Source organism: Pseudorasbora parva, chromosome 17 (assembly GCF_024679245.1).
Source record: "Pseudorasbora parva isolate DD20220531a chromosome 17, ASM2467924v1, whole genome shotgun sequence".
NCBI classification, from domain to species: Eukaryota; Metazoa; Chordata; class Actinopteri; order Cypriniformes; family Gobionidae; genus Pseudorasbora; species Pseudorasbora parva.
In genome coordinates, this window is record NC_090188.1 from 21193887 (window position 1) to 21216595 (window position 22709).

Sequence of the window (22709 nt, forward strand, 5' to 3'; positions counted from 1 at the left end):
CTTCCTCGTCGCAGGTCACAGGTGGCTGGGCTCCCGGGGCCCAGAACGAGTAGAGTTAATTGAACACGAGGCGCCCGTCCGCCTGCCTACGTGCTCGCCGCCTGAGTGGAACTGTGTATTTCCAGTGAGTGAGAGACAGAATAATGCCGTGCCTTGTGTGCCCCGGCGAGCTATCACTGCTCTGCCGTTGCCATGGTGACAGTGCCCTCGCTGGGTACAGCGGGCTGGAGAAGTTGCTCTGGCTCTGCGTCATATTTATTCCAGTGGATCAGTGCGCTCTCTCCCGCCTCCTCCTTTTGCTCTCCTCTACGTTTTCTCTCTCTCTCTCTCTCTCTCTCTCTCTCTCTCTCTCTCTCTCTCTCTCTCTCTCTCTCTCTCTCTCTCTCTCTCTCTCTCTCTCTCTCTCTCTCTCTCTCTCTCTCTCTCTCTCTCTCTCTCTCTCTCTGTCCATGCTTTTTAGGGCTAATTGACCCAGCTCCAGATCATCAATACACCGAGCTTCGACTATCACAAAGAGCCCCGACCCTAAGGAGGTAAATTGTGGTAAGGCAAACAACGTGGAACATTGTTAACTTGATTAGATGCATTTGGTTTTTTTGGCCTCGAGTGGTGATAAATCGACTTGTTTTTTTTGTTGTTATTCTTTTCATGCACTTGATTGGATCAGGAGTTGATTATAGATCCTTCCTCTCTGTTTGTTTCTCGACAGCACCAGGAACGCCGCCGTAACTGCAAGGGAAGGTGAGTGAGTGTCAGCGCACGCAGGTAAACATCTAGGCTTCAACAATGGTGGTGTCAGAGGAAAGACAGAGGAGGGATCATCTTTGTTTTCAGCAGAGCCGCGAGTTGGAGTGTGAGAGTGTGTGACTGAGGACGAAGGGGAGGGAGGGAGACCTGATTGTGCAGTCTGTGGTGAAGAGCATCTCCCGAGGCTCAGCGCTTCAAAGCCAATCTGGGGCTCTGAAAACAAAAAGCCATTTCCTACAGCGGCGCAAGGAAACCCCTCAATGTGAAATTATTCTCCATGGAGTGGCTCTCTTTGTTCTTTGCTCACTGCATTTTGGACCGCGGCTCCTCTCGACTGAGGAAAGTAAATCAAACGAGTTCATCAGAGGTGTTTTAGGATAAATAATTGCGGGGTCTGGCAGAATACATCTGCTTTTAAATCTGATTGGCTGGTCGTTTGTGCCTGTGTCGGATGGAGAGTGTTGTCTCAGTGTCAGCGTATTGATTTTGAGTGACAGGTGACATGTAATAACAGCAGTGCGATGAAAGCAGAGCACTGTTCCCTAGATACGCTGGATGAGAGTCTGTGAAATCAAGAGGTTTCTGAGTACCCCCTCCCACCCCCACCCCACCCCCTTTGGAGTTGTCAGGCGGCTTTGACAGGGGACGTAAAGGACCAGTGGTGTGTGAGATTCGGTAGTTAGAAGCACAGCCCACTGGAGGGAAGGGCTTTGAGAAGGGAGAAGCAGGGCAAAGCGGGGGAGGCGTCGGGTCGATCGCGGGGCTGACACAGAGTGGGTGCCATGTGGACAGAGACCTCTGTCTGTCCTTTGGGACTATGAAAAAGCCAATGAGTCTCTAAAACAAGGAGGGTTGAAGATGTGAGTGTGCACTTAGAGACAAAGACAATTGCTAAGCTTTTTTTTAATTTCAAAGTGAACAACTTCTAAATTATAGTGTTTACTGTGAGTGCTCTGTCAGTTTTAAACACCAGCTCCTTGAAGAAATTAGACACCTTAGCACACTCCCTGGGCTGTTTCTTCAATGCCCCGATACCTCAGGTACGTTGTGAATTTTTTAATCTAAACTGTTTGTAGCCATTAACTGAACCGTTTTCTTGTCTGAATAAATAAATAAATGACAGTTGCTACATGTATAAAACAAGGTATTTCTCTTTTCTTTTTTCTTTTCTTTTCTTTTCTTTTTTTACATGTACCATAGAAATACCATACTAATCTAAAAGTAACTTGATAGTAGATACCATGCATTATGAATATGGTAACTATTATCAAAATCATTGTTGATTTGTAAATTGCAGCTACTATGCTTACAGAAAAAGGTATTAATATGTATGGACATTTGAATTGCCATGGTGTTCTTAGAAGTGGCATCTATCTATCTATCTATCTATCTATCTATCTATCTATCTATCTATCTATCTATCTATCTATCTATCTATCTATCTATCTATCTATCTATCTATCTATCTATCTATCTATCTATCTATCCATCCATCCATCCATCCATCCATCCATCCATCCATCCATCCATCCATATTTTTTACTCTAAATAAATAAAAAACACTAAAAACTTCAAATGTTTTAAATGCTTATTGTGCATATTATAATATTAGTGTGTTATAATAATATTTACTATACTAATGTTACCTATATATTTTCGAATTTATATTTACATATATTGTATTACATAACCAAAAATGCATATTATTTATTATACAAATATTAACATCTGTTGGATGACGGCAAAAGTATTTACATTGAAAAATAGGGGAAAGGAGCATGAACCACTAAATATCCAATATTGACTGATACAGATACATTATTTTGGCAAATGTTTTTTGGCTGATAACTGATATGATACCAATATATATTTGCATACCCCACAGTACTTTTTTGTGAAGGTATCAAAGAGAGAATAATGCATAAAAAAGCATAGGTTACAGCAATGTACAGAACATGCAGAGAGGGGAAGGACAGCTGTACGGGGGAGAAGGGAGATCAGTCATGCAGCATATAGAGTGCGCGCGTGCGTTTCACTCCGGCAGGGGTGAGCTGTGCAGCAGACCCCAGGGAGCATCAGGAGGGCAGGCTGAACGTGTGCATGTGTGTGTTTATGCTGTGTGTCGTAGCTCCACTAGGCGGTAATGACTCCGTGCCTCTGGGCTCTGGCTGCCTCTGTTTATCTCCGTTAGCAGCACAAGGCAAAAATAGGCAATACACAGAGAGAAAAAAAGAACAGCATCACATGGGCAGTGTGCTCTAAAATGTGCCTCACAGGTCACTTTGACAATGTTGGCTCTCGCTTCCCCTCTCCCTCCCTCTCTGATCCTCTCCTGTGTCAAACACACACACACAGACACACACACTCTCTCTGTCTCTCGCACTCATATTTTCTCCCTCCCACAAGTATTGCAATTTGCATATTAATGAACCTAGGCGCAGTGTCGAGCAGGAGTGTAATTCCTACTTCCTGTTTCTCACTGAGCTCTTGTTTCTACATTTTGATTTTTTGCGCCCTCCTCCTACTGACTCCCCACCCCTTTCTGCCTGTTTCTCTTTCTCAGAAGAAGCCCATGCTAACAGTGCGTGGACTGAACAACACCATTTCATTAAGAGCAGTGCCAAACATGTGAGAAGATGTCTGTTGGAGGTTGTGCTTGCCCAGGTAAGAGCTCTAATTCCACATCTTCTGCATGGACGGCTTTAGGCAGGAGTTGTGAAACAACATGGGGTTTTTGGGAATGAAGGAGACGACTGTACCTAGAAGATTTTACATCTTTCATGCCCCAATAATGTTGAGCCACTTAGGTCATATGTTGCATTCTGCACTGTATCTATATTTTTATGGTTTAAAAAAAAAAAGATAAATCAGCATTCCTGTACGCAGACATTTGTTTTAGAAGTTAATTAGTGTATTTTATCGTGCATGCATTAGTTTGTGCAAGAAATGTGTATGCGATCTCAGAGCAGAGACTTCCTGGACATTGCTGTGACTTGAATTGTCTCCCTGACTGGTGTGTATAGTTGTGCGGGGTGCTTTCCTTTCTCATATGACGTCAGCCTTCGCTCGCATCTTAAAGTGCTTTGCATAGAGAAACAAGTAAAGGCTTTTGATTGAGCAGGACATTGTGGCAGTTTAACCATCTGACGGTTATGAAAAACATATTCTCTTTGTTTTTCCTTCATGCATCATGTTCTGAAAACATTTTAGCCGTTGGTTTGTCATTTGTGCCGATGGCAGGGAGCAATATATTAATTCTTTAAAGGATTGTTTCGTTAAAGGAAAAAAAAACATTCTACACAAATTTATTGATCTGCATTGCAAAAAATATTTACATGTAGAATAAGTTTGAAATCAGAGGCACTGAATTTTTGGCAGAGGTTCTTACTTTGAGACTGTTGAATAGAGACATCTGTCTTAACTAATTTATGTAATAGGAAATGCACAATTAGTCACAGGCATAAATCACAGTTTTTTTTATATACAAATCAGTCTTGTTTTATATAATTTAAATGAAAACGTATATTTATTTTCTAGTATTATTACTTATATTTATAATATATTTTATATTTATTTATATATATATATATATATATATACAGTATATGTGTACAGTAAATTCATGGATATATATTTATTTGTATAAAATTCTATATTTTATATTAATAATAATAATAATAATAACAATAATAATAACAATAATGCATTTTAATTGATGGCGCCTTTCATAACACCCAAGGTCACCTCACAATAAAAATACAGATCACTACACAAAACAAACACACACACAAAGAACACTCCGCATATACAGAAAAAGTGCAGTCAAGACTCAATAAAACACATTATAAAAAAGCCTGTATAAAAAGATATGTCTTAAGACGCGTTTTAAAAGTCAATAAACAATCACTATTGTGAACATCAAGAGGAAGGGAGTTCCATAAGCGGGGGGCAGCATAACAAGATATTTTACAGAATATACTCAAATATATATATATATATATATATATATATATATATATATATATATATATATATATATATATATATATATACACTACACAGATTCGAATTGGAATTTCGAATTACACACTACACGGATTCGAATTGGAATTTAAAATCTTATATTTTTATACTGTCATTTATGCATCTACAGTATTTATATTTAAAATATTAATATTTACATACTTTAATCCAAAGCAACATAATTGCATTTAAAGTATGCATTGGTGAGTTCAAATCGACTTTGGTGTTGCTAGTTTCACACTCGAATCTTCATAAAAATGTTAGCAGCACTAGCCTTGGCAGAGAATCAAGTGATGCCCTTGGAGACATGGCTCTATGCTGGTGTTCTAACAGCAAGTATCCTCATAGGGTAATTTCTAAACCAGATTCAATGGAACTGTGTGGTCCAAACATTGGCAACATGAAACCTTATGAGACTAGCGAAATTTGACCATACACTTAGTGTAAAACAGTGAAGAGTGACACAGTTATGATATAAAGCTTCTTTCCTCGTTCTTTTGCATCTTAGCATCTTAAGTCCAAAGGTTACCTGTGAATGAATGTGCGCAGCTTGTCGGAGTGTGGTCAAGCATGCTGGAAGCAGTGATGTACCATATGTTGACTTTGCTGTGGAGCCCAGTGTGCGCCGTCACTTAAATAGAGAGGACACATTTACACCATTAGACACAAGGCACCCTTGTTTCTGACCCAGTCTTTCTCTCTCACAAGTTATAGTCTTTGGATCACTTAAATACGTTTTTAATAGAGTCCATATGTTCAGTCTATAGGAGTTTCCAAGTACCAAACTTCATGTTCTTGATATCTGTGGCATCATGGAAAGATAATCACAATTACAAGGAACATAATGCCTTTCCTCTCCTTCACTGTGATAAAGATTAAAAACAGGGTGAATGGCATCAAGGCAAGTTTGGACCGGTGTGGGGATTGTTTCGTGCCATAAACACAAGGCAAGCAGTTTCTTCAGACGCTCTCAAATCAGATTTTTATCTCAGCGCAAGAGCCAACCACAAAAGCCTCTCTGGCAACCCCATTGATAAACAAGCCAAAATTTGGCACATAACATTTGTTTAAAATCAAGTCACAAGGGTACATTTTTACGAGTGTAGTCATGGAAATTTCCACAGACATGTGTCCTGTCTGATTGCTTTCCTTTTTTGTGAAGAGGGAGGCGGGAAAGAGGGCGAAGAGAATAAAGAACGAGACGGGGCGAGACTGAAACGGAGGCTTGGAGCACGAGAGACGGCTCTTTCTCGCTTTTGTGTGAGGTCCCACTGTGCCATTTCATAAAAGGCAGAGGAGCACCATAAAAACCTGCTTGTGATGTTCACTTCTGTCAGAAACATGATGCAATCTGTGCTTACAGCGCACGTCCCTCCCCTCGACACAGGTTTCGTTTGAAGTCTGGTTTGTTTACATTCCTATGCTCGTGTGGGCTGCACGTACAGTGGGCTGCCGTGATCTTCCTGTCTGGATTTGCGGATATATCGCTGAGCACGGATTGCATGCTTTTAATGGCCTCTTTTATAGCTTTGTTTGAGCTAGATAACAACCCATTCCGACGCTTTTAAAAGTGAGCTATTTACATGATACTAAGCTCCATCCAGCTGCTCTCTGCCACTCGACTCTCTACCTCTCACCCACAAGTACTCGATATCAGCATGTGCCCTGTTACCTCATGCAAAAAAGTCACATGGCCCCTTGATTAGAAGGAAATTACTTGAAGCAAAGCTAAAATAGTCACAAAGCGAGCCTGTTTCGAGTTGCACAACGGCAAAAGGGTTAGGGTGTGCCTGTCAAGTTAAGAGAAGCTGCGCTGATTTACCATCTCTCTGCTGGACTTGCAATGCCTGTGCACGGTGTGTTTAGTGAGTGTTTGTGTGCGCGTGTGCAACATCTCCCCCCTCCTCAGCCCGTGGCTCACAGATCTGTCTCATTACACGGAGCTAGAACAAAATGGCTTCCTGTGCAGAAAATCAGCTCCCCTCAACTTGTCAGCATTAGACTGGGATGTTAGAACTCGTTATGTCACGTGTCAATGATGGTGAGGAAATATTAGATGAGAGCTGGCATTTGCCAGCTGCACAAGTCTGCCACTGTAAGAATCAATGCGCTGTCAGAACAAAAAGGGCACATGATTTTACCGACTGAATGAAGATTTATTAGTGGTGCTTCTTGGTAGGATAAGCATTGCTTTTGCTATTGCTTATATTTGTACCTCTATTCGTATTAAACTTTGGCATGTGATTCACACTTTGTGCTTTGGAAATGAATTATAGCTTACCTTAAAATGTTCTGCTTTATGATGAGTGCTGTTCTGTTACTTTCTTCTGGGGACAACTGGCCGCAAAAGGGTCCTGTGGATTCTGCAGAACATATGAAAAGAAATGTATTTATTTATTTGACAAATTAATAGATATTAATATATAAAATAAATAAAATAAAAAAGTTAAACCACATTCACAGAATTTGACATTGTTTCATTCTGCTGTCTAAAGAATTCACAATAATGTAATTCTATTGACAGCTTTATTTCTAAAATACATAACTTGTCATGTGCTACTTTCAAAAATAGTTTGTAGGCTTCTTGTGTTTTCACCGTAAAAAGGAAAAGTCTGTTATTAAAGATGAAAATAATTATCTTGTTCTCGCAAAGTAGCCTATACATTCGTTAGATACACAGTATCTAAATTAGCAGCTAATCACAACTGAAATGTGATATTTCTGTTATTATGTCGGCTGCTAGTTCAATGAACAAGGAGTTAATATTGAGTAACTTACATTTTAGGCACAATATTACCAGTTGGTTTGTCTGTTTTTGCTCTGCTATTGAAAATAGCCATCCAAAGGAAGCCAGCAACACAGTAACGGCGTTTCCTTCCTGAATGAATCAATGCTTGTGAGCGAATCGGTTGAGTGAATGAATCAATGACTCGCTCATAAAAACGCTTGAGCTGAATTCAGAAAAGCGTAGTCTACTACTCTTACTACCTCTATCATCTACTTATATTATAATATATATTCAGAGTATAAGGCTTATTATGCGATTAGGCTTCCGAATTCAGTAGTTTGGTCATTGATTGAATCGTGATTAACTACCGTCAGTCACTTGTCGCCACCTATTGGTGTTGCGGCCAGACTTATTGAAATATAGTATAAGCTAAGGCCAGTGCTTAGTTTAACCCAAATCATAAAATAAATGTAAGAAGAAGAAAAAAACAGCAATAAAAGGAAAAGTAAGCAAAGGCATGTGTATCTCATAGAGTGACGGATCAGCTGTTTGCTTCTGATTTCAAACTCAGTGGCTCCTGAGACCTCAATAAACTCCCATGACCCATCCCTGCGGCTGCTGTTGCCAAGGGGAAGTCTGACCCCTCACACTCTCTCTACCTGAAGTGTGTTTTATAGGGAACATCTAAAGTGCCTGAACTGATTTATTCCCAGTGACAGCAAATGTGTTTTCCTCAGTGTTTTACTGCTCATTGATTTTTCTCTGCATTCTCATCAAGTATTTCTCCCGCTGCTTTTTGATGTCTGACAATGGTGTTTGATAGCATAGAGCGTTTGCCAAGAAAGTCAACAAACACCACAGTTACTTATTAGTCATTTATCAGACACTTTCATATCCAAAGTGACTTACAGTATATTTATTACATGTTCAGTCCCCATGGAGCGACCTAGGGTTAAGTGTTTTGCCCACATCTTTAACCAGCAACCACTGCAGTGCAGCAGCAGAATATTCACAGAATTTAAGCGTGGAGTATTTCAAAGCCCTCATCTTATTTCCTCTCACAGCAGTGCAACGCATGTTTCCAAGTGATTTAACGGCTTAAAGAGATGTTTGCGAGAAAAAAAAGTCAGTCAATTTAATCCACCAGTGCGTCCACTTAGCTTTGCATATGTCTCTGGCAATCAAATGTCTGTAAGACTTTTAGGTGGTAATGATGGTTTGTGATGAAAAGAAGGGAATCACTTGTAGAGCGGGAGCTTTAGGCCTGAAGAGGCAGTTTGATCCCTGCTGTGTCATCAGAGCATCATCATCATCATCTGTAGAAACAGAGGCAAGCTTTTAAAGGGTGAACTTTGCTTTAGTAAAGGGGAGTAATGTTTGGGGTCAGAAAGATTTTATTGTTTTGTTTTTAAAAAGAAAGCTGTACTTTTCTTCAGCAAGGATGAATTAAATGAATAAAAAAAGACATTATAGACATTTATAATGTTACAAAAGATTACTATTTCAAATTAATGCTGTTCTTTTGAACTTTCCATTCATCAAATAACCCTAAAACACAACTGATTTCAACATTGATAATAATAAGAAATATTTCTTGAGCATTAAATCAGCATATTATAATAATTTCTGAAGGATCATATGACACTGAAGACTGGAGTAGGGAGCTGAAAATTCAGCGTTGCCATCACAGAAATAAATTACATTTTAAAATAGAATACAATACAATTTTACATTATATTAAAAGTTATTTAAAATTGTAATAATATTTCACAATAATACCGTTTTAATTGTATTATTAATAAAATAAAGCCTTGGTTTTAGAGACTTTTTCACAAAAATAAAACTACTAAACCCATTTTATTCAAAAGTTTGGGGTTGATCATTTTAAATGTTTTTAAAAAGAAGTCTCTTTAAATAACATTTTAAGAATCACTGCTTTATGATTAAGTATTGTGATATATTTTTAAATGTTTATTTTAAAAAAATGTTATCAAAAACATCTCTAAAATTACAGGAAGAAAAAAATGAGTATATTTAAATGTATTATTAAGTTGTATAAGTTACTTTTTTTATAAGTTATACATACTTTTACCTTTTCCATGATTTTCCCAGTTTGTAATGACTGTATAACAATTCAGACCTGTGAGATCTCACAAAAAAGTGCAACACTTCAGAATATAAATTATTTAAATTGACTATAGAAAAACTTAATTAATTTCCAATCACACTTTTGAAATTCCAGAAAATGTCCAAATTTCCAGGACCGTGGGAATTCCAAACAAAATATTCACACATGAGCTATAATATAAATGTTTAATCGGGATTTGAGGATTGATTACACGGATTTCATTAAAAATTCAAATGTGCAGACTATCTTTTGTGAACAGCACATCATGAGATTTCTTTCCTGCACATTCCTCTGAGTGGAGGACAGACATTAGATATGATTTGTACTGCAGTCAGTCCCCACAGTAGTTAGTATGGCCCTCACATATGTCGTCTGTCGCCAGAGCATTATCGCGCTCTGCCAGCCGTGTAGCTGTGAGCAGCCCGGGTGAGCGTGAGGCACATGGCCCTCCCTGTGCTTGTGTTTGGGAGAGATGAGGCAGTGGCATAACAAAGAGCCCCTGGAGCACCGTGAGGAAAGCAGAGGCCTCATCAGGGAGAGAGATTTTGTCAGCCATGGCGGTAAAGGATGGAGTTTTCTCCACCGAGGCCATCCTTCTTTTAAACCAGAGGAGTTGAAATGAGAACAGCTTCACCGCTGCATATGAAGGATGTTCATAAAGCTCATAAATTAATTCAGCAAGAGCCCCCAGTGGAAGTTTAGCTACTATCGTTTTCCTGTCTGGATGTGCCATTTAACCAAGCAGCTTATTAGATCCATAAGTCTTCAGACTTTAAAATATACCCATGTTGAGGTACCTGTCATCCTGATTACACACTCTAATTTATATGAGCATCTTCTGTCTTATTGTGAAGTTGGCTCATTGCTCCTTTGCTAAATTTGTGCTGCAGTCCTGTGAATTCAGAAGGTTTAGGGGTTATGCGCGTTCATGTCACTAGGGGGCGATGTTGTTCTACCTGAGGAACTGGAGGATGGGTCTGAACCATCACAAGTGCCTACGTGTGACCCACAATTTGATTTCATTGAATGCTGATTTGACCCACAGCCAAAGAGACAGTTAACCCCAAAATTGTCTTTTTTTGTCATCATCAGTCACTCATATGTCATTCCAAAACTGTATGACATGCTTTTATTTGTGGAACATAAAATACATTATATAATACATAAATACATAAAATACATGCATTCAATATTCTTTAAAAATATATTCTTTGTTGTTTCACACATTTTTGATAATAAACAGGACAAAAACATAACAAAACTTTGTGATTGATTTAGTGTGTAATGCACTTATTGATTGTTTGCAAGTGTCTCTTACAGTCTTTATCAGTATGTCATCTCCTTATTACAAACAGCTGAACTTTCGCTGTAAAAATATGATTAAAGCACTGATATCACAAGGCAAAAGTTCAGCATGATAGAATTTGCATATTTTATTGCCTTTTTACACAGCATTTGATTTCGTGAAATTGCCATAGAATTGTGCCAAATAACAGGGACAGTCCCTTTGCATGAGGTAATGTTGTTCTCCTGGAGATCCCTTGCTGCAGAGGTTGTTTCCATTACAAACTTAATGCCTTTAATTTTGAATTGTGGAACTGTTTGATATGGAACTGGATTTTCATGAGTGAGCCAGCAGCCTTTCAGCCAGTTACCAGCCAAGATTTTACATCTTTTGCAAGGCCTGTAAAAAAAGTTGCAGCCTGAAATTCAGCACAATCAACCTGGATGTTTGTTATTTCAACTTATGTTAAACTGACTTTAAAAATGAGAACCTTATATAACATTTTGATGAATTAGAACAATGTAAAAACATATGTTGTCATAACTTATTGCTCACTCTGTTATAGCCTATACTGTTGTGATAAAAAATAATCATAATCGTTTGCTTCTTATAACTCCTAAAAACTAAATAATTGAAAATAGTCCAAGGTATAAGTCTTAATAACCATCGGATTGTGTCTTTAAAGAAAACACAACAGGGTTACACACATCTAAAAACCTCTGTTAGTTTTGTTTTCTACACATCTGTTAGTTAATATAATAAATGTTTGGCTTATGGGTATTTTTTCACCATATTTATACCTTATTGTAGTAATTCTGGGTTGTATTGTCACAGGTTGTAGGTTCACAGGTTTGCATGTTGTTGAAACATCCAAATGATTTCAGTTGTTACATTATCCATGCAATTAAGATGGGTCATAGCCTACAAACAAATATAGAATCAGATTTTGTTGTTGTTGTGTAGGCTAATCTTTTTCATAACAATTGTTGGCAAATTATTTAAGTGATAAACTGACGGGGTCTGCAGAAGATGCGTAGGTGGTTTAAACACAGTATATCTGCTGTCGAATAAGTCACGGTGCGTATTTGAAAAGTTTAGTCAACTAGTGTTTCAGTCTTTAGTCTTGTTTGTCTTTTTGACAACATTTACAGTACGTAGGCGTTTGACGTGTGGGCTACTGTAGTAAATGCAGGCAGTATTAGCGTGTGTCTGGGGGAGGGGTGGGTTTGATGGGATGGGAATGCAAGGGGTTGATGCTCCACCAGAGCAGGGAGTGTTGAGGGGGGTTGCACGGAGAGAAAGAAGGGCCTGTACCATTGTTCATGATCAAGAACAAAGGGTTGCACGGGCACTTTTCCTCGTTACCCCGTGAGTCCGGTTCTTGTTCAAAACAGTCTACGACTACCAGCGCTGCAACTGCATTTTGTACCTGCTTTTTTGCACACCACGATGGTTTGAAGGGGCTGATGTTTCAGCTCACCTCGCTTTAAAAACAGCGACCGACAGACCGGGATTATCAGGGAGCACCGGGGAGAGAGTGCGTCGAATTCCTGCTTGGATTCCTGCAGGTGTGCTTGGGCTTCCGTGTAAAGTAAATGCACAGCAACGTTTAGTTTTAAATCGAGGAAATAAATGCTTTGAATTTGCGTCGCCATGGTGATGCTGTTTACTCTTCGGATAATCGGCTAACCTGTGCAGGGCCTCGCCTGTGTTCGGACTCCGAGCCAGGCCTGGCTAAGCTAGGCTATCAAGTTTGTCTTTTATGTAGACAATTACCGAGACTTGCTTGGAACAAGTTGCTACAGATACACCAGCGTTAAATGTTTGAATTAAGAGCAGAATCGTGTAATAGTAGTTCAATGCACTTTGTTGTGAAATGTATTATAAGTAACGTTAAGTTATGGCTAACGTTAACTTACACCTTAATAGTAGCTTAGCACAAAATGTTCACCAACAACAGGGGAGAAGTGGTAATTATTAATCTGTGAATATACAAAAATGCAGTATTTGATCATGTGCAATATCAAGAGTTCTTTAATTGCAATATATTTAAGATTAAAATGAACTATTACTTTGTTTTGTAGCTCGCATTACAAAAAGGCTATTTTTGGTAAATTGAGTGTGAAGCGTCAGTTAAACTGCACTGCAAAAAAAAAGGCTTTTCTTACTTAGTATTTTTGTCTTGTTTCTAGTCCAAACATCTAAAATTTCTTAAAACAAGAAGTATTTACTAGACAAGCTGACGTAATTGTCTTGTATTGTGGGAAAAAACATACCTAAAATTAAGAGTTTTTGCTTAAAATAAGCAAACTAATCTGCCAGTAGGGTAAACAAAATAATCTTAAAACAAGATTATTTTACTTAACCCCACTGGCAGATTATTTTGCTTATTTTAAGCAAAAACTCTCTTAATTTAGTTATTTCCCCCCCAAAACAAGACAATAATTTTAATTGTCTAATAAATGTTTCTTAATGTAGTTAAGAACTTTAAGGAATTTTGACTTAAGTAAAAAATATATATATTTTGCAGTGTGTGTGTGTGTGTGTGTAAATGTAAATGTCAATGACATAAATGACATTTACTGAGTACAATTCTAAAATTCACAATAAAAGTACATCTAATGTCTGAGGCTAGACAGGAAAAATGGCTGATGTGTATGTCGATTGTGACCTTGCCTTATTTTTTCCAGATAACTCATGCAAAATCTAGATTTATCGGGGATATGTAAAATAGTTTTTTCCAGGCCTAAAAAAGGCATGGCTATATTTATAGTGAATAATATAAATGTTTCTTGTTGTGCGTAGTTCACAATGTTATTCAAAATCCCTTTTTGTGACCAAAAATCAGTCATGGAAAATCATTAGTCAAAAGGTGTGATGAGGTCATCATGATCCAACCTAGTAATTACATTCCAGTTTAATTTTTTATTGTGTTTTCATTTCATTATATAATGACTAAAATATGCAACGTACAGTACTGCACGAATGTTGCATTTAATCTTTGTAATTTGAATAGAGCATTGCATTAGATTAGTCCTTGTTCAGCTTGTTTTTAGATTTCTGCTTTTAACTTGCTGTCATGAATTACATAGCAGGACTAACTGGACTTAACTAAATCCTTTAATTGAGATGGAGGATGGGCTGTGTATAACCTAAAGGGAAATAATCACAGTGTCATATGATCACATGGTGTTTGCTTACCAGATTGTGGGAGAATTATCATGGAAGTCTTTAAAATATATTTATCATATTTATTGTTTTAGAGAAATAATGTAATATTCAAAGATGTAATTTCCTTAAGTCGCAGATCAACATGTAAGTTAACTCCAAGGCTAATCAGTGAACAACAGTAATTGAGTGTTGTATTCATATAACATTATGTAAAAAGATTTATGGTGTGGAAAGGACAAAAATAGACCTCTCTTGTTTACCTACAGCTGGACTAAATACACCATGATGGATGTCTTTGTAGGCATGTCTGTAAATGGACTCTAAATATAAAATGTACAGTCTTTTATGTTTGAATTGACTGTGTTCTCTCTGTCTCTCATTGTCTTTGTGTTTACTTTTTTAGGCTGTTCGTCCAAGTCATTCAAGCTGTACTCCCCAAAGGAGCCTCCCAACGGTAGTGCCTTCCCTCCATTTCACCCAGGCGCAATGCTGGATAGAGATGTGGGGTGAGACTTATGTTGTCTAACATCTATCATCTGTACATATAAGTAAACTGGTTATACAGTAGAAATTTCTATTTAAAGTCAATTATTATTAAACTTTTCGTATTGCTGCTTTTATTTCAGTCCGACACCGATGTATCCCCCCTCTTACATGGAGCCTGGAATAGGGTACGCTCTTATTGACAGTTAATATGCTTGTCCATGGTAGTATGTTTTCAGGAGACAGACAGCAGGGTGTAAATACATATAAAAGTTTTATGAACTATCAAATGCCTTCTCAGACTGTCTCTCAATACTATTCATGCATATTATTTGTCCATTTTCTTGAAAAGTATAAATAATACATTTTCTACTTTGTTTATGCATGCATTCATTACCGTTCAAAATGTTCAATATGCTGATTTGCTGATCAAGAAACATTGTGTTTATTTTCAATGTTGAAAACCTGGAAATTGTGATTCTTTGATGAATAAAGTTCAGCATTTATTTGAAACTTTTTTCCTCATGTTAATGCATGCCATGTTCCAGGAGGCACACGCCGTATGGAAATCAAACAGACTACAGAATATTTGAGCTTAACAAAAGACTACAGAATTGGACGGAGGTAAGAGAAACCACGTGGTCATTACTCATAAGCCCCATTTCCACCACAGGAATTTAACCCAGGAACCAGGAACTTTGGGTGGTACTTCGTGTGTTTAGACCGCAGGAACCAGGGTCTAAATGAAGTTCCGGGTACATTTTTCCCCCTCCAAACGGCCCTGCTCGCGAGGTAGTACTTTTTCAAAGTTCAGAAACTTTCGAGGGTGGGACTTGGGCGCTGAACATGCTGATTGGTTTAGTTCACGCAGCATTTTATTTCAACAGGCATTTTTTAAAGTCATTTGCGAGGTTCGGTCTACGTTTAGTATATCAGTCTTGCTCTCTGTCTGATGGCGCGCGCCGCGTTCGTCTCAGCCATCTCACGTGCAATGTCCATAATAGCTGATAATAATATACATTGTCATTTTAAATCTAGCTTTACAAGCTTTCTGAATATGGTGCATGCTGCTGAATCTGCATATTAGTGCTCTTTTCTGTCGTTGTTAATTAAACCTATACATAACCAGCAAAAGCAGCACAGCTTGAATCTCTTCCATACTCGTTATTATTATTATTTTCACCAAGTAAATGACCTGACCGATCACTTTTAAGTGTGCGCCCTTACATGACGTGACAGCACGCGCCACACTCATGTTGACAAGAGAGGAAAGTTAATTTTTCTGAGGGGTAAACTTTTTATTTCGTGAGTTATGAAGATAATGTTGGAATAATGACACGGTGTATATTGCCTCAGGAAGTTTTTACTTTAACTCTGCGCCTGACAGAATAAACTTTTTTTTCCTGAGATGATTATTACACTTTACAACAAATAAATAGCTTATAATACTGTATTAGTCCTGGTGGCCGTTAAGAGTTGCTATGGCTACAGTTAACACATTCCAGCTGCTGGAGAAAACAGTGTTGACATTTTTTATGCGGCAGACAAACTGCATGTGATAAAAAGGATTGCGATTGAAGGTCATCACATGTAAACACCAGATCGGTTTAGATAACGTCTCATGTAAACAGTCCACTAAATCTTTCAATCGGTACACACAAAAATGATTACTGTCCGTCACTGACTTTTGAGGAGCAGTCGCGTGCAGTCCTACATCACCGGACTGATTTGCCTAATCTTCTCGGAACTTTATCGCGGTCAAAACGTAGACAGCTGCAGGTCTGGGGGGGAGAAAAGTTCCTGTAAAAAAGTTCCTGGTACAAATTGTTCCGGGTAATTTTGGTGGAAACAGGGCTATAGTACATATTATGCAAAACTGTGCAATGTGCATGTTGCTGTGTTTTGCTTGTTTAAATTTTATTTTTTTAAATAAGAAGGTTTTTTTTGTGCTTTCTCAGCAGGATTGTGACAATTTGTGGTGGGATGCGTTCACTACAGAGTTTTTCGAAGATGATGCAATGTTGACAATCACTTTCTGTCTGGAAGATGGACCCAAAAGATATAGTAATATACTGTTTTTTAGAGATTTAAATTTGCTTGTATTTGAATTTGTATTGAATGATCAAATATAGATATAAACATAAGGAAACCCATTCATAGTCTGGTTTTTCATAGTTCCTGTAACTGAATCCAAATTCTTTTCTGTTTTCAGCTATTGGTCGGACGTTAATCCCTCGATACTTCAGGAGTATTTTTGAGGGAGGGGCCACTGAACTTTTCTATGTGCTGAAACATCCCAAGGAGTCCTTCCACAATAACTTTGTGTCCCTGGACTGCGATCAGTGCACCATGGTTACTCAGAACGGCAAACCCATGTTCACGCAGGTATAATTTTTTTCTGCATTTATGGCCAAAGTTTTACAACCTAAAACGCTAACCAAGCGTATCCTTTGGTATGCATATCCTTTACACAACGTACTACTTCTAAAATGTATTGTTTGAAATAAATCCTAAAAAATAGCCTTTATGTGTTGCCCGTTCATTTCTTTTCAAAATGAATGCGGTGTCAGAACAGAAAATTAACTCTTGTTGAGATCTTAAATGGAAATAACAGTACTTCCGTTAAATAAGCTCTGCAATAAGAACATAACCATTGAATCAAAGTGGGCCACCTCTAACATTGCCAGTTAAAGTACACAAGTACTTTCATCTCCTCAGGTGTGTGTGGAGGGAAGACTGTACCTGGAATTTATGTTCGATGACATGATGCGTATAAAGACGTGGCACTTCAGCATAAGGCAGCACAGAGAGGTTGTGCCAAGAAGCATCCTGGCAATGCATGTGAGTTTGGGATAATCATTCATGCCGTTTTCAATTCCCTTCATTACAGTACTCGCAAGTCTGCACTATATTGAGTATATTACAGTACTAAACCCCTAAATTTCTTATCAATAAGTATTTACTGTTCAAAAATGTTAAAGGAAGTGTATGTAAGATTGTGGCCAAAACTGGAACTGCAATCACTTTCAAATTACTGTAGAGCGGTGTCTCCCTCTTCCCCTCCCCCTGACTCGAGGTTGCCAGATAGGCTGCAGGATCCGGCAGGAATGTTTGCCGCTGAAGCTGTGGTAACTAGAATAGAGCTGGCAACCCGGATGCAGAAACACCACTGACTTCTTGATTGGTCGATTAGGTGGAGGGTGGAGCTTACGGCCAAAACATAACATGCCAACATCAACATCAGTTGAGGGCTGCAACAAGAACTTTTAAATGCCAATATCCTGGCCGGACCACTGTTGTCAGTGATATTACTTTTAAGTATATTAAAGTAGAAAACAGTCGTTTTAATAATATTTCACAGTATTACTGTAGTGTAATATCTGCCATTAATTCAGACCAATTCAGATCCAGTAATTTGTAGATTATTTCAGCTTTAGATGTGCCTTTTATTTATTTTTGTGTTCATTTTATATATATATATATATATATATATATATATATATATATATATATATATATATATATATATATATATATATATATATATATATATATATATATATATATTTTTTTTTTTTTTTTTGCTTAGAAAAAAAAGAAAGAAAAAATCATTTTCATGCTTTGTTTAAAAAGGTTTTAATATACTTTTTTTAAATAATTTTTTGTGCTCATCTTTGGTAAAGCATCACAAAAACCTGCACTACTCTTCTATTTATGTTAATTTGCTCAACTTCTTCCACACCAGGCACAAGACCCTCAAATGCTTGACCAGCTGTCAAAAAACATAACAAGATGTGGCTTATCTAACTCTACGCTGAACTACCTCCGAGTAAGTTAATTTCCATCAGTCTACAGAAGATGTGATTTAATGTAGTGGCTTCTCCATTGCCATCTAACAGATTTGTCCTTTTCCACAGCTTTGTGTAATCCTGGAGCCCATGCAGGAGTTGATGTCCAGACACAAGACGTACAGTCTCAGCCCACGAGACTGCCTCAAAACCTGTCTGTTTCAGAAATGGCAGAGGATGGTAGCCCCACCAGGTGAGACTTCATCTGAAGTCAAACAAACAACCAGGGTTTGTTACTTGAAATAAAATAAACGTTGATGTACTAAAATAACTAAAACTAACGCTGAATTGAAAAAAGTATATATTAATACTACTTATACATCCAGTGGCATCCCATGCTAGTTTCAAATATTGGCTTCTGCTCTTTCTCCAGCCGAGCCTGCGAGACAAGCTCCAAACAAACGAAGGAAAAGGAAAATGTCAGGTGGCAGCACAATGAGTTCTGGAGGAGGCAACAACAACAACAGCAACAGTAAAAAGAAAAGTCCAGCCAGCAGTTTTGCGCTCTCCAGCCAGGTACCTGTAAGCATCTCATTTTGATGTCCATTTTGAGCTGTGTGAGAGGGGTAGCGGGAGGAGGGTGGACCAATGCTTGTATTCAAGTTATACATAATACTAGGGAGACAGACCCAACATAGAGACAAGTGGACATGATCCAATGCTGGGCAGTCCCTGGTCCTTTAGGGCCGCAGGTCTGTGGGTTTTTTGTGCTTTTTGTCAGACTGTTGGGTGTTTTGAGCTCCAGAGACGCAGCCAACACTAGAGACCCGAGGTGGAATGAAACCCGTGCAGCACTCAAGGATCCGGGATGCCCACCATGGCAGAGCTATATAGTGTTCAGCATGGTGAACGTAGCCTTTTTCACATACAGCACTGCTGGTTTAAGTTCCTGTGGCTGGTGCACCGTGCTGATTTGGGCTTGTAGTGGGCAGGATAGTGGAGGTCTAGTTCCTCAGTGCCTTCTGCAGTTGCAATGTGGTGTAGAAAGCCACCGCGTCCCCCTACGGAGCACCCCCGGGTTGCGGGGATAATGTTTGCGCCCCTTCCTGTCCCCTGCAGGATGTGATGGTGGTGGGAGAGCCCACTCTGATGGGAGGGGAGTTCGGGGACGAGGATGAGCGGCTCATCACGCGGCTGGAGAACACACAGTTTGATGCGGCCAATGGCATCGACGACGAGGACAGTTTCAACAGTTCCCCCGCCCTGGGCACCAACAGCCCCTGGAACAGCAAAGCTCCCTCCAGCCAGGAGAGCAAAAATGACAACCCCACCTCGCAGTCATCACAGTAGAAGTATTAGGGGCTAGCGAAAGGCTCGAGAAGCCACTCCAGGACACGACCCGGTCCTAGTCTTCTGCGTTGACGAGTCCTCAAATGTTCACGTGTGAAATCGGCCCTCTTCATCCTCCGTCGCCATCAGACATGCCGTTTTGTTGGTTCTTTTGTTTCTTTGAGAGTCGTTTTCCAACAGCATCCGTTTCTATGTCTCGATCAGGCTTAGCGATCAGGCTGTGGGTTATTGTTCCAACCTCGGGTCTCTCTGTGCGTGCTGTGCTTTGACACGCATGGCCGTTTCTGTTGTGCTCACTTGACAGGAAAGGATATTTTTTTTATCTTAACCATTTAGTGATATGACCATTGTGTGCACCTCAGATTCAAACCCAACACTCCATTTTTAAAAACTCAATTATTTGTTTTGTAGGACCTGGTTGGAACAAAAACCTGTACAGTTCCGGAGCTTGAGGACCGGAGTTGAGAACCACTACGTAAAGTCCTTAAAGTAAAACTAAATAAAGTGTAAAGCATCGAGGTTCTTGAGTTTGGTCATACCGAAATGGTCACCAAGAGCTTGCCTGACCATTATGCCAGACTCAAAGAAGTTTTTTTTTTTTCTTTCTTTCTTTTTTAATTGTTTGCATTCTGTTTGGTTTCTTGTTCTTTTTTAATTTTTTATAACTATTTCTAAAGAGAAAAAAATAAATAAGCAAGCAAACAAAAACTCTAAATATCCTTTGCACTCTTGTCACTGTATTTTGGATCTATTTTTCTTAAAAAAAATGATTATGATGAATTTTGTTCTTATTAAAACAAAAAAATGATAATCTTTAACTGGAAAAGGCTGTCAATCTCAATGTAAAATAACAAATTTTGTATTGTTACTGTTATCAATATTATTGTAAGTAGATGCTACTTTGCTCTAAACTTTACACCTATCTGTCTTTCTGTTTCTGTTTCAATCGTCTTTAAAAATGAGATTACATGATCATAGCATGTATGTCTGGGAACTGCATGTGTCAGACATTAGCTATTGCAAGTGTAATAGTCTCATGTTCGCAGGATCTAAATCCGACACTGTTAATACATCGGCTGGTGGCGAATTTTGTCCTGAGAGTGAGACCGTAGCTATGAACATTTTGTTTCTTGGAATTTTTTAGCCTATTGAAAAGAACAGACCAAGATCAATGCCTTTGTGTAAACCCAGTCATTCACACCAATTGCTAAAATCGTAATTTTGGTATACCAGCCATTGTTTTTTTTTTCCTACTCCTTCCCTGATGCTACAGGCCAAGGAGCAAGATCCTTTAATCTACACATTTATATTATGAGTTAGTTTTTTCATCATTTTGTTTGTGTATTTGTGATTGTATATTTAAGATTGTAGCCAAGTTCTGTATAAGTGTAATTCTATTTACTCTTCTTTAGGACCCCTGCGCCCTTTATCATTCATATGTCAAAAGTAAAGCCGAACCTCTCATTTCAAATCATTTCTAGATGCATTAAAGGTACAACTACCTTTCACCTATAAAGGTAGATTATAGTTTTTAAGTCAATGTACAATGTATTTATTTTTTTAAAGTCTTTGCCATTGCATTATATATCGAGACGATACATGTTGCTGTGTATTTGATGTTGCCTTTGTACATTTTTTTCACTTTTTATGTTATTTCATTAACCTAAGATGATATATAAGTTCTTGAATGAATCCATAAGAGTTCTTATAAACCTTGGATAATGTAAAAAAAAAAAAAAGTCCAGATCATTAATTCCTAGATTCCCCTTTGAGGTTACACTGTATTGGGTTTTAAAAACACCAGAGGGCACTCCATTGTAAGGCTTCCATTGACTTATAAAAATGGTCTGAAACTAAACTATGTAACCATTCCATGGCATACAAATTTGTCACTAAAATCCAGTGTTGTTTTGGGTTCATTTCTCAAGTCGGCTATAAAGCAGGTGTGCTCTTTCCTGTGTTTTCAGAGCCCATTTGTTTGTGGTTGCTTTACAAATATATTTTTGCCTAGTCTCTCCCATTGACAATTGATGTATGGTACCAATAAAACACATTTTCACAGCTTTCATGTCTGGCTTCCTTATCACCATCTCTGATAAGAAAAAAGTGAATGCTCTAATAGTCAATACTCAAGTGTTTGTCACTACTGGTCCTTTTCAAAATATTTGCATATTGTGATAAAGTTCATTATTTTCCATAATGTAATGATAAAAATTAAACTCATATTTTAGATTCATTGCACACCAACTTAAATATTTCAGGTCTTTTATTGTTTCAATATTGATGATTTTGGCATACAGCTCATGAAAACCCTCAAAAATATATATATATTTCATCCGACCAATAAAAGAAAAGTGTTTTTAATACAAAAAAGTCAACCTTCAAATAATTATGTTCAGTTATGCACTCAATACTTAGTCGGGAATCCTTTTGCAGAAATGACTGCTTCAATGCGGCGTGGCATGGAGGCGATCAGCCTGTGGCACTGCTGAGGTGTTATGGAGGCCCAGGATGCTTCGATAGCGGGCTTAAGCTCATCCAGAGTGTTGGGTCTTGCGTCTCTCAACTTTCTCTTCACAATATCCCACAGATTCTTTATGGGGTTCAGGTCAGGAGAGTTGGCAGGCCAATTGAGCACAGTAATACCATGGTCAGTAAACCATTTACCTGTGGTTTTGGCACTGAGCAGGTGCCAGGTCGTGCTGAAAAACGAAATCTTCATTCCTCCAGACTGGCACCATGATTTCCGAATGACATGCAAAATTAGCTTTCATCCGAAAAAAGTACTTTGGACCACTGAGCAACAGTCCAGTGCTGCTTCTCTGTAGCCCAAAAGTGGCTTGACCTGGGGAATGCGGCACCTGTAGCCCATTTCCTGCACACGCCTCTGGGTGTTTCTACTCCAGACTCAGTCCACTGCTTCCGCAGGTCCCCCAAGGTCTGGAATCGGTCCTTCTCCACCATCTTCCTCAGGGTCCGGTCACCTCTTCTCGTTGTGCAGCGTTT

The 22709-nt window shown here is 38.6% G+C and overlaps 1 protein-coding gene across 13 annotated transcripts; it reads left to right on the forward strand.

Moving 5' to 3' along the window:
• The first annotated feature begins 286 nt into the window (after positions 1–286).
• Positions 287–21767, forward strand: ldb1a (LIM domain binding 1a). 13 transcript variants are annotated; one of them, XM_067420707.1, is made up of 13 exons: positions 287–543; positions 710–741; positions 3314–3411; positions 14486–14588; positions 14709–14753; positions 15114–15189; positions 16524–16629; positions 16778–16950; positions 17284–17406; positions 18311–18394; positions 18483–18606; positions 18787–18935; positions 19473–21767. In XM_067420707.1, exons 3-13 carry the CDS (start codon positions 3384–3386, stop codon positions 19701–19703), a joined length of 1242 nt encoding a protein of 413 aa, XP_067276808.1. In that variant the 5' UTR covers positions 287–543; positions 710–741; positions 3314–3383; the 3' UTR covers positions 19704–21767. The 13 variants fall into 13 exon arrangements, with proteins under 13 accessions (XP_067276808.1, XP_067276804.1, XP_067276806.1 ...); XM_067420703.1 differs by having other exon boundaries at positions 288–543; positions 3311–3411; XM_067420705.1 differs by having other exon boundaries at positions 415–533; positions 3311–3411.
• Positions 21768–22709: the final 942 nt, after the last annotated feature.